Source organism: Ovis canadensis, chromosome 2 (genome assembly GCF_042477335.2).
Source record: "Ovis canadensis isolate MfBH-ARS-UI-01 breed Bighorn chromosome 2, ARS-UI_OviCan_v2, whole genome shotgun sequence".
In the NCBI taxonomy this organism is placed as follows: domain Eukaryota; kingdom Metazoa; phylum Chordata; class Mammalia; order Artiodactyla; family Bovidae; genus Ovis; species Ovis canadensis.
The window spans coordinates 153,728,052-153,741,300 of NC_091246.1; the positions used below are offsets into that span (position 1 = coordinate 153,728,052).

The 13,249-nt window shown below is 34.1% G+C and overlaps 1 protein-coding gene across 4 annotated transcripts in view; it reads right to left on the minus strand.

The window, feature by feature from the left end:
- Window positions 1–1,940: 1,940 nt before the first annotated feature.
- The window catches only part of PSMD14 (proteasome 26S subunit, non-ATPase 14), a 103,648-nt gene continuing 92,339 nt past the window's right edge, over window positions 1,941–13,249 (minus strand). For all 4 annotated transcript variants that reach the window (XM_069574346.1, XM_069574349.1, XM_069574348.1 and 1 more), the window contains 2 exons: window positions 4,799–4,861; window positions 1,941–2,356 (listed from right to left, as the gene is read on the minus strand). In XM_069574346.1, coding sequence (XP_069430447.1) covers window positions 2,258–2,356; window positions 4,799–4,861 — 162 coding nt within the window. In that variant the 3' untranslated portion in view covers window positions 1,941–2,257. The remainder of the gene's footprint in view (window positions 2,357–4,798; window positions 4,862–13,249) is intronic.

Sequence of the window (13,249 nt, forward strand, 5' to 3'; positions counted from 1 at the left end):
CCTCACCAGGATTCTGGATTCTGATTCAGTAGGTCTGTATGTATGGTGAGCTCCCAGAAGACCCAGGTGCTCCTTGTCCAAGCAGATCACACTGAATAGTGAGGCTGGAGTTTTCCATGCCCCCGTACTAGTCTAAGAGGAAAGCAGGACATCTGAGGCAAGTTTTGGTTCTAGTGCAGCAAAATCAATAAATGTGCTCATATAAGCACTCAGGTAAACACACACATCTGAAGTGGCTTATAGAGCTTGTGGTTAAATAAGTTGCTTGAATGCCCGCCTAGGCTATCAGGCCGCTGCTGCTAGCTAAAATAGCTGTGCACTCCAAGACAAAGGTGTTCACAGAGCCTCTTCTTTGGGCATCCTCCTTTTGATGGGCTTCAAATCTATAAAAATCTAGGTTTTTTGCTAGAAGGGATTTTGGTAAGGTTTTGAAATTGGGAATGTCTCCAGCATGAACCAAGTGGGAGAACGTGGTATGTGACTGTGTGAAGTCCAGGAAGATGAGGTGATCAAGTAAGAACAAAAGGCAGGCCTTGTATAAGCCTTCTCAGTCATTTTATTGTGAGGAGCTATTTTTCAGGGGACTAAAGTGAAAGAAAAAAAAGTTTCAAATGGAATGTTGAGAACAGCCCTTCGATTACTGAGACCTTCTTCTGAGGGCATATTGTACCAAAAAAATCTTTACTAGCTCTCATGAACAGTATCTGTGAGAAAAGTCACAGAACCTTATCTATGTATGGGGGAAAATCATGTATTAAAAAAAACCCAGCTTGCACACAAGTTTAAAGCAGGCAAAAGGAAAACTTCTACTAACTTCAACTTATATTTTAATTGTAAATGGTTGGCTGTTATAATCCCAACAATTAGTACATATTACATGTCCTACATAAAATATACCATCACTGTCTTTAAAAGAAGAAACCACAGGACAATCAAGAAATACTCAAAACACCTCTCATTCCACCAAAAATGAGGCTGTGAAACATACTAGGAGTTTAAGCCAATTCCACTTAAGTTTCTAGCAACTTTTCATTAGGCTACCAAGGAAAGCCTAGGATTATTCAAATAGGACAGTAATTTGGTTCATCATATTATTCATACCACCTTCAGCAGAGGCTAAGTCTCAATTCTAAATCCCCAAGTAAACTCCCCTTTAATGAAGCCTTAGAAACATTTTTACCCTATTTTCACAAAGGGAGAGACAGAATTAAATGTTATTTGTCTCCACACTTTTTGCACATTTTTTGGAGGCCCTGGTAGGGTACTGTCCAATGAATAAGTACTAATGAGAACAATTACTTACGTACATCAAGTTAGAAACAGGTTGAAATATCTCTGAAAACTGCCATCAGTCAAATTTTTGTCTTTAACAGGAAACTGGGTCCTGTTCTCAGTTAATTTAAAATGAGAGAAAACAATGACAAACTTATTGCTTATGTACTCAAGATATTAAATTCACATTATGGCTCCATTTCTCATTTTGCTTTGAAGACATTACACACCTTCTACAGCTGCCTCAGCTAAAGTCTAGTGAAGCAAGCAGTAAGCAACTAACTCCCAGACAATCTCAACATTGTTGGTGGAAATGTACCCTTTAAAAAAAATCACAAAAATCTAAATTTAAATTGCCTCCCTTTTCTTCTTATATTACTTATCTTATCTGAAATACTGGAAGTATAATGTGTTAACAAGATATTGAGTATACAATATTAACTTGTGACAAATACTTTTAATATGTCAACATTTTTCTGGGTTACTCACTAATGAGGTAGCCACTCATTAATGGCAGTCATTTTACATTTGTGAAGTTTTGTTATCATACTGATGTTTTGTGTTATCTTAAATTCCAAAGGGAAACATATCGTTGTGTGAGATTTCTAGAGCACTGTCAAATGTTATTCTGTCAATTCCACCCAGTGCCAAAAAGACCTCAGGAGACATAGATTGTAAATGTATTTTATTTTGTAAGCAACAATCAAAATATATTTGTGTTACTGATTTCTTCAAATATTAAACGGGATCTTAACAAAATTTGTCCACTTTGATGTATTCTTATACAACTTTGGAATCTGCAAAGACCCTGACTAAAGGAATAGAAGTAATTGCACAATGGAGAGTGAAGGTGTTACAGTGCTGCAAATGATGCCAGATGTCTTACTTTTAGCCAAATGCACCTTCAGAGGTCCCTTGATTTTGAGCATTAGGAACAACAGAGGACTATACACTGAAAGTATCACTAAAAGCTTTTTCCATTACTTTATTTAAATACAACAGTATCCAACATAGCTGCTAAACACTGGACAATATTTGAAGTCATAAGTACATCCACATGTTCCTCCAAATGACGTTTGGGGTCCTAAAGGAAAAAAAGAATAAGGAAAGGAAAAAAAAAACAAGAACCATATTACTGGTAGACGAATTGCTTAGATTTTTTTTTTCAGTAGCTGATGAAATCGGTAAAGAAAGCCAAACTTAAATGTATATATGTATTTTAAAATTTTGTTTTCCTAATATACTATTACATTTTCAGGATTACTAAATCTGTTAAAATATTAAGGAGCTGATAAAATAAATGAAAGGTCGATTTACACAATGTTATGATTGCAGCAGAAATTATAAACAGTCACAAGGAATTCTATACAGTTTGAAATCATCTGATAAAAAAAAGTTAAGAGCATTTTATATGTATGTATAAACCTGATTATAGGTGTATATTTTCTGCCATTCACATATATTCAATGTCTGAGAGGGTACTTTGCTCAAAACAGACATATATCAATAGACAAGAGTTCAATGTGAATCTCACCACTTCCTCTATAATTTTAATTTAATTTCTATATGATTTTAATATTTCACGAATAGTACTTTAAATCAGAAATACTCTTGGATCAAAAGTCACTATTAGTAACTTAAAAATTTAAATACAATTTGGATCAATTCTAAAATGTTAAGAATATTTCATGTAGCTATTTTGAAAAAATGTATCACAGAAAAGAATATAGATACAATCTGTTAATTTAAACCTGATCAAATCTGTATTTGAAATATAAGTTTAAAATAAGGTTTAAAGTTGCACTGTAATAAAAGGAAGTTAAATTAAAATGCTTAATATACATTTATGTTTAAGGCTGAGCTGATTAAAATATTTCAGCTAAAAACTTGAAAGCTTTGATATAAAGGGTATACACTGTACAAAATAAAAAATTCTCAATTAAAGCATTATTTTCTTATATGAATTGCTAAAATACCAAGAATCCTAACTTTAAAAAAATGTTCACCACTGAAATTACTTCTTGGCTGTTGCTTTCTGAACTACAATTTCAATACGTTGATTTCTTTAAAACACCCAGAGATACAACACGCTACAGATAATTTCAAATAACTAGACCATAATATTAAATTTTCTTAAGTTAAAAAAAAAAAAACAAGCCTTAGAGCATTTTAGGTGAATGAGTCTAACACTGGCGAGAGAAAAAGACACTGGTCTGATTCCATTATAGCCAGTTTTGCCTTTGCCACGCAGTAGGCCAAACCAGTGAAGTACGATATTTTAAAAAATGATTCTGATGATTATTAAACTTTGCAATCATATATTTTTTCAGTTTCACTTTTAATTTACTCCTTTTATTTGCTGCTAACTGTTAAACTGAATCTACATAAAGAAACTACAGCATCAGAGTTATTTATTCAAGAAATAGTTACTGAATGCTAGGATCCAAGTTGGTGATCTAATATTACATATTATAATAAAATATGTAGTGGGAAAAGACAACAAGGGTGACTGTATCATACCGGATGAAAGAATAAGATGAATTATATCTCATTTGGTTTTGGAGGGTTTCTACTGTTATTTAAACCATAATATTCAGAATGCAGTGGGATTTGACTTCATCAATTATGATATTTAAGTTAGAACCTTTGCCCCTACTGCTCTACTGGAGTAACTGGCTTTGCAGCAAATTGGTAACACACTTCCCGCAGTTATCTACATTACTTCTTGTGGCAGCTGGGTGATTCTTAGAGATTTCCCATCCAAGAATGGTCCTGGCCCAAACCTACATAGCTTGTGAGATGTGATGGGATCAGAGCATATGGTAGGATGGCTGAAAGCAAAGACAGCTTAGTGTCTTGCATCTGAAATATCAAGATTCTGCCAACATCAGCAATATGATAACCATGTTCCATGAAATGAAAAAATGTAATCAACATTCTTTAAAAAACAGTCTAATTAATCTGTAGATTCTTTTAATTGGTTGATGTGTTCCCCCCCAACCTTCAGAAAAATAGGAACTAAAATATATATTTCATCTTGGTAAAGTGAAAGAGCAAATACTTGAAACCCTTTCTCTTCACTCAGTAAAATCCAACAGGGCTTTAAGCTTTCTCAAGAATATTACCTATAAATTTAAGTCTACATATTGATAGATTATATATCATTTTAAAAACTGTTATGTATGAAATAAACCCACCATTCTATTATCTTCAAGGATAATATTATTTCAGATAAAAATAATACTTGGAAAAGTAACTCAGGATGCAAATTTCCTAATTTATTTCTATTATTTTCACTAAAGATAGTATCTCATAGGTATATATTTGTGATTTACTTCTCTATAGCTGGCAAAAAGACTCGGACATCAAATAATTCAGTGACTTTTAAATAGCATCACATTTACATGACAGAAGAAAAATGTAGAGTGAACACAGGAGAAAAAAAAATCACACAGGCTCCAAAATAGTTTTAACTCTCAAGAACATGTTATTATGTGACTATATAACCTATTATAGTACACCTCACCTGCTTGCCAACATTCTTTATTGCCAGTTGTTCAGGGGTCATCTTATCTTCTTCTTCTACAGCCTGTGATTGAAACACAAAGGACAGAGTTTCAAAGTCTAAATGTGCTTTTCCTACTGCAAAATAATCAAAGATGATGATCATCATTAATTTTCATTCACAGTATCTTTTATTCAAGCAATTTATTGGGCAAAAAAGCAATTCTGCTAATCCTTCAGGGTAATAAAAACTATCACCACCTTCATTTTGAAAACAGACTTAAGAAATTTGTCCAAAAAAATCCCCCAAAACTGAAAATATCAAATTGGATCACCAAATGGAACTGTTAACCATTTGAAAACTGTTACGGAATTATCTGATGGATGGCTACACTGGAAGAAGGAAGAACGTAAGGCAGCTGCTTGTGGCACTGGGGCACTAATTAGTTTATTTTGTCTTCTTTTCCTACTTTCTGTATGTTTCTCCCACAATTTCCTATTATTTTTGTCTCCTTTTTCTTGTCAGCCAAACCCATGCATACCCATTATCTATTAGGAGGCTTCCCAGGTGGCACTAGTGGTAAAGAACCCATCTGCCAAGGCAGGAGACCTAAGACACACAAGTTCAATCCCTGGGTGGGGAAGATCCCCTGGAGGAGGGCATGGCAACCCACTCCAGTATTCTCGCCTGGATAATCCCATGGACAGAGGAGCCTGGCAGGCTACAGTCCAAGGGTTCACAAAGAGTCAGACATGACTGAGCAACTAAGCACAGCACAGCAAGACACTTAGGATCAAGGACCTGCTGCTGACTTTTGATCCACACCTAAAAGATCATATAGTATCTTCCCTTAATACTTTCACATATTTAAATCTCTAAAAGTAAAATATGTATTCAGAAAAATTCCTCATTTCTCCATATGATTTTTCATAATCATGAAGAAATAGAGTAATCTGAGGTTTTCAACACCAAAAAATTACTTGAATTAAATGCCAAATCAAGTAAAAATTAAGTCAATCAAACCATATAAACAAATCACTTTCTACTATTTTCAGAGTCAGCTACAAAGTTTATGTGTAAGATCATAAATTTTCTAGCAGAATAATTTGAAATAATTACAGCATTTATATTAGCTACCACTCTTGCCCTCTACCCTAATAATGGCACCACCACATAAACTCTTTATTGAGAATTCTAAGTTTAAGGAACCTCCTTCTTAACAGTTTTGAGTATGCCACTGCCTGAAACTAGGACTCTGCATCAGGTGAACTCCGAGTCTATGATTTATTCATAGCATTTTAATAAATGGAAAATGAAGAAAATTTAAGTATCATCAATCTTAAGAAATAATACCACAGCACTTAATATGGTTACAAAGAGTAGGGGGTGGGTGGTGAGAAGGTAGGGGTAGAAAGCGGGAAACCAAAATCCCAGTGAGGGTTAGATTTGGATACTCTAAACTTAATAATCTCACAGCTGCCAAATTTCTTCATGTGTGAACAATGAACATGTAGGAAATGCAATCATCAGACATTTCCCATAAACTGGGAAGTTTGGCTGCATTTCACACCTTCTTAATAGTTTTGTAAACAGAGAACTTGAAAATGAGCAAAGATGGCAAGTATCTAATTTTATAAATGGACAAACTATCTGGAGAATTTTCCCCAGTAGAACCAGCCTAAAGAGAAAAGATGGTGAATAAGTATTGTATCTATCTACTGATTATTAAAGGATCCTTATTTACAACACATCATTAGGAAATATATTTATGACTCATAAGACTGAAAGAAGAGAAAATAAGTTAATAACACTCCAAATCCAGAATTCCCTAGACAGAGAATATGTTCATTTTCAGAGTCAGATGTCACTCATTATTCTTAGCTAGTTATAACAAGGATCTCCAAAATTGTGTCTCCCATTATCTTAGTGTCTTACATACATGTAAGCACTGGCAACATATAAAAAGTTTGTCTTTCTAAATTACCTTTACAAATCATGACACTGTATCTTACCAATCTGAAAACATTAGATGAATGGAACAATTCACACGAGTTTGTACTCTATATCCATTCAGTGTTAGCTGTTCCATGCTCATGCCAACAATAGTACTTTACAGTATTGGAAGGAGGTAAGGGTTTTGGAATTTGGCTCAAATACCAATCCATGTACAAAACAGTTATTATGCAGTATTCTGGAGTGTTGCAAATATCAAAGATGGCAGACATGCAAAGATGAAAGTAAAAAAACCACATAAAGCACTGATCTTATTTGAAAGGTTAAACAAAATATAAAAATAAAAAGAATATAAAAAGCTCTCACTCGGTTTTTAAAATCTTTTATATCATTTAACCACTTTACCAATTAGTTTTTCCATTTCCAATAATTAAAAGAGAGAGTTCACAAACTCTTTGAGAAGTGCAGATGGTAAAAAGTACTCCCAGCCATAGATGCCATCTGGAAAATGAGGAGCAGCTGTAGATTTAGGCATATACGAAGGTTGCAAACCCCCATGACAAAAGAGTAAGCACATCTCTTACATTCTGAGATAGACCAGATCATCACAGCAAACCCCTAAATATTTTCTCCATCTACCTAAGTTACCTTTATCACTTTACCACTCTGGGCAAGACCAGTTCGTCTTCATTCTGGCTAGTCACCAGGAAAAATTAAGAAATGGTACCAGCAGAAACAAATGAAATTCAGGCACAGGCAATGTCCTCACTAGGGGAACTTCTGTGTTTATGGCAACTTCTGTGATTTGGCATCAAATTTTGCTTTTGCATTCGTGCTCTTCGGTTTACTCAACCAACAAAAAAGCACTGAAAATGTTTGTGGCTATTCACACGAGAAACGTTTTTAACAGTTTATCAACAAAGACCCCCAGATGGCTATCCCATCATGCACGGTCTGCACAGTTCTAAGAAATTCCTGGAATTTTGTCTGTTATGTTATCACAATCCCCTCAGATGTACCCCTTTTCTTAAAGAGGCTTTTACCAAACCCATTAATCTCACTGTCTTTTTTCTGGTAATGGTCAGATTTCTCAAATGGAAAACCTCTGTTTTAAATTTGACCATTTTTTTTCCCTTTGACAAACATGGATTGGATCCTTGGCACTTCATTAATATGATTTTAAGGATCTTGCCACCTTGTAAATTCCAATAGATTCCGTTTCCCTGGACTTTTTGAAGACCTTTTCTAATACACCCTTTTCTTCTTTAATTCTTTCCTCTGCTTTTATGACATCATGTCTCTTATTTCACTTTACTGTTGTTCAGTCACTAAGTCGTGTCTGATTCTTTGCAACCCCATGGACTGGAGCATGCCAGGATTCCCTGCTTTCACTATCTCCCAGAGTTTGCTCAAACTCATGTCCATTAAGTTGGTGATACCAAGCAATCATTCTACCCAAGCCCATTTCTTGGGCTTCTTTTTTTCCCTTGGACATGTTTGCTGTATTCACTCTATAACATGCCATGCTCCCAATCAAGCACATGCTTTATAAAAATCACGTGTATGGTATATTATTTCATTACTTAACAATCTCTGCATAACTGCCAATGTAACATAGGCATTTTATTTTTTTTTTGATTTTTATACAGTCAATGAATTGACTACTTAACTGAAAATCACATTATGGGTTATGAGGATTGAGAGTAAGTTTAAAGAAATGGCTTTTATAAAACATACTTGGGAAAGCAAAATTAACAAACATGAAACAACTAGAAAACTCTCAGAAAGTATGACAGGTGTGAATATGGAGAACAAAAAAATGGGTTTCCTACAATCACTAGCAATTAAACGTTAACATATACATAGTAATTTACAGAATCCTTAAAACATTCCAGTGAAATAGTTAATCTACATTTTTACATAAAGAAATTAGGCACTATCTCCTTCCTATATGTTAATTACATCAATATTTATACTATAAATTTTCTTTCTAACTCTCCTTTTGAAAGTGCTTATAACACTCCAGTACATTTCATGCATGTCCTCAAGAGTAGAATTTTCATTATTTTATATATTAGTAAGTAACTACTAAGTACTCACTACAAGTAAGACAGTTCTTCAAGAAGGTCACATTTGAGGTTTACTTTACCTGCCTATAAATCACAAATTATAATACAGTATGAAACAAACAAACAAGGAGTATACTCAATGAATAATGGGGACACACAGCCAATAATAAGTCACAATAAAATTGTGACTTAAATATAGTCCTATCTATCTCCAAAGACCTCAAAGCAACATTCATGGCAATTTGGGAAATAATTTGTTTTTAATGACACATTCAGGGAAGCCGAATAAAGCAAACCCATGGTTTATTAAGTGACCCTGAACAGTGTAAATTCTAAAAATACTAAAAGGAATCCAACTTTAAAATGTAATTATATAAAACATATAAAATAAACAGCATATGTGTGTGCCCATACAAGTGTTGTATGCATAACAGAAACTGTAGTTTAGCTTGTAGAAAAAGTTCCTATGGCAGAGTCTACTACTAGTTACATACCCAATATACGTCTTTTCCTTCTTTTGTAATATAGCCTTGATTTTATTAAACGCAGCTATGCTCCCAGATAAAAGACTGTATTATAGAGCCTTTCTCAAAGCAAAGTATGTCCACTTGATTAAGTTCTGCCAATGAGATATAATCAGAAGTGCTGTGTGGGACTTATAGAAAGGATCCTGAAAAGGAACTGATTTATCTGAGGAGTATCCTTTTTTGCCCCTGCATTGAAACTCAGATGGGATGGCTAAAGCTTTAGCAACCACCAGGAATCACGAGGAAATACAAAGGACAAAAGCCAATACAGGGAAAGTGGGGCAAAAGATGGAGATATCTGGGGTGTGCAGTAATTTCAAAGTTTCACATGGCCTTGAACTGAAAGAGATATACACTCCTATCTTGTTTAAGCCATTGTTACTTCAAGCTAACACAATCTTGGTTATAAATAAAACATACTTGGTGCAAAAACTGAAAAACATCCAGGATTTACATGAAGTATAAAATTCCCCTACCATCCACCTTGGAGGTAACACTGTTAACAGCATAATACATTGAGTTATATGAGAGATAGGTTATCACTGGAAAATGGAGGGAAGGTAACATAGCAGGAACTTTTAATATTGCTACACAATTTCATCTTATATACATAAGTTTAAAATATTTCTTTAAGTTAGTACTTATAGAATTTCATTCTTCATAATAAACCCTTAAAAGAGAACATGTTAGCTTAAAGAGCTACATGCATGTAAAAGTGAAAGATAAAATGGGAGATGGCCTTAAAAAATGTCATATATCAATCTTTATTTTCCCACTAGTGGCACATTCTCCCAAACCACTTTTTTTCTATTTGAAAAGAAAAAAGAAACTACTTATATTATTAACTTTTTCTTTGAATACTTTATAATAAAGTTGAACTTTTTTTCATGTTTATATGCCACTTGTCTTCAGTGAGTTTTCCAGTTTTGTTATCAATTTATTATTGTTTTTTAAATTATTTTGTAGGAATTATGTGTCTATTATGTACTCTTTGGATACTAGCCTTTTCTGCATTATAGGTATAAATATTTTCTGCTGGCTGGACTTCTAACAAGCATCCAATAAATGTCATTTTTATTGCAGACAAACTTTATTGCTAATCAAATATTTAAAAGCTCACTGATATTTTTACTAATAGTAAAGTAACCTTTGGGAAGCTTGACCGCATCTTTACAAATATTGAGTCTTCCCTTACAGAAACAAGGGAATCTATTCACAAATGCTTTTTTTTAAAAACTGTATTTCAAAGAAGTCATACATATTTATACATTTACATTTTTATGGTAGTTATTCCTAAGTATTTTGTAATTTTGGACGCTACTGTGAATTGATTTGCCTTTTATAACTCATTTCACCATATGTAACTGCGTGGTTACTGTAACCTATATAATTCTCAATCGTAATAGTTCTAATAGTATTCTAGTTTAGTTTCATGTATTTCTATGTTTGATTGCAAACATATCTTATCATACTTAAATAATGATAATCTGGCCTGATTTCATAATATTTATATATTATTTTGTTTTTCTTATCTTATTGCACTAGCATAAAACAAGACTTTCTTATTTAATACAGCTACTTTAGTAAACCAAATGTAATCATGTAATTACTTATTTTATGTTACATAAAAGTTGTATCCAAACTTTCTTTCAGGTTACTGAGCAGGAAGTTTTTCTACCCAAAATGTAAACTATCAAATCTCTGAATTTACAGGGCCACATGTTTGAAAGCAAAGTGGATTTTTATGTTTTTATGCTATTCTTAAAGATGTCTTCTACAATTCCTTTTTTCACTGGCGTACTTATTTACAAATATCTGATCAAATATTATCAGTCTTGAAATACTGATGCATCTTGGCATGAATAAACTAGTAGATTTGAAATAAAAGAGTTGTGGGTGTTGAAGTTCAGTAATTATAGAGAAATCAACAATTAACAGTCAAGCAGAATCTCAGCGTGGACTTCAGACCTGAAATCAAAAAGTTGATATAAAAGAATTTAATTAATTTTCTAACCTTCTTTCACTTTCAGAGCTAACTGGCACCTAACTATAATTACCTTAGTTTAAAACGCCAACCAATTAAAAAGAATACTATGAGGAACTAGTTGTATGGGCCTTTCTTTTTATATTTTAAGTGTTACTAAAAACTCCACCACATTCTCTTTCAATCACAGAGGGAATTACAGCCCCAAATTTGGACTCCTTCATATCACAGCTTACACATTGTTTTCATTTTATAACCAAACCTTACAAGTTTTTGAGTACTACAGAGATTTTTTAAAACTGTAAAATAGGAAAAACTTCTGTGGATGGGCAGCAGTAACCATAAATAGGTTATTTCCTGGCAGTGATACCAATAAGAATTTATTTAAACTTGTAATGTTACAGAGAAATGAAAACCATTCCTACAGTCTGCTGAATAATAACTTGTCTTAACTTTTTAATTTATAAAAGTTAACTGTTTTAAATATGATAAACAATTTCTTTAATCTCTACAACATATACTAGAAACATTATATATATATTTCCCTATAATCTAGAACCAATGGAGATTTCTAGCTGGAACACTATATATAAATCAGGGCAATGCTCTTCAAGTGAAAAGTGAAAGTGAAGTCGCTCAGTCGTGTCCGACTCTTTGCGACCCCATGGGCTGCAGCCTACCAGGCTCCTCTGTCCATGGGATTTTCCAAGCAATAGTACTGGAGTGGATTGCCATTTCCTTCTCCAGCGGATCTTCCCGACCCAGGGATCAAACCCAGGTCTCCCGCATTGTAGACAGACGCTTTACCGTCTAAGCCACCAAGGAAGTCTGCTAGATTTTAGCTTGTATGGGCCCATAAGCATTTTTTGCAAAGCTCTCCATTCTCTCAAAAGACTGGTTGTTAACTCTTGGCAAATCTTATACACTATCTCTTGGCTAATATTTTGTAAGATGTCTTTAAATTAAAAAGAAAAAAAAATTTTTTTTTAGTTGCTGTGACAACTAATATCAATTTTAACTGTCTCCAAAAGCTCTAACCCTTGCTGTCAATTTTTAGTCCCACTTAGTGAACTGCTTATTTAAACTCTATTTTTCTTTTTTGCCACACTGTGGCTTGTGGGATCTTAGTTCCCTGACCAGGGACTAAATCTGTACCCTCAGCAGTTAAAGTGTGGAATCCTAACTAATGGACTGCCAGAGAATTCCTTACTTGTTCAATCTCTTTCCATCCTTTCCCAATCTTTCAGTGCATGCATGTGTGCTAAGTAGCTTCAGCTGTGTCTGACTCTGTGCGACCTTATGAACTATAGCCCACCAGGCTCCTCTGTCCATGAGATTCTCCAGGCAAGAATACTGGAGTGTTTTGCCATGCTCTCCTCCAGGGGATCCTCCCGACCCAAGGATCAAACCTGCATCTCCTTCACTGCAGGCAGATTCTTCCCCAGGGAAGCCCCTCAATCTTTCTACTTCTACTTAAATTGGAAATGTTAACAGTGTTAACATACTTCAAGTTACCTAGGCAGGGGAACTTTAATTCATCTTTGAGTCCTTCTTCTTTCACCTTATCTATCCAACTGGCACATTTTATTTTACTAATCTGTTGATACCTCTGTTCCTACTACCACTGCTATAATCCACACAGACACGTACTACCTTTTGTTTGGGTAACAGGAAGTTCCTCCTAAGAAGAATTTCCATTTCAAATCTCCTCTTAGAATACTTTCTTCTATACTCTTGTTAAATTATGTTTCTAAAGTCAGGTTCTGGGTATACCATGACCCTAATCAAAAAATAAACTATCCAGACTGTTACTTGACTTCAGTAATTTAAAAATCTCTATTCCCCACTATTTACCCTTTTATGTATACGCTTCTTAAGTATTCTACCCAAACACAGCTTCCTAAAGATGCCCTTGCCTATTTTGTCTCCGAGTCTTTGC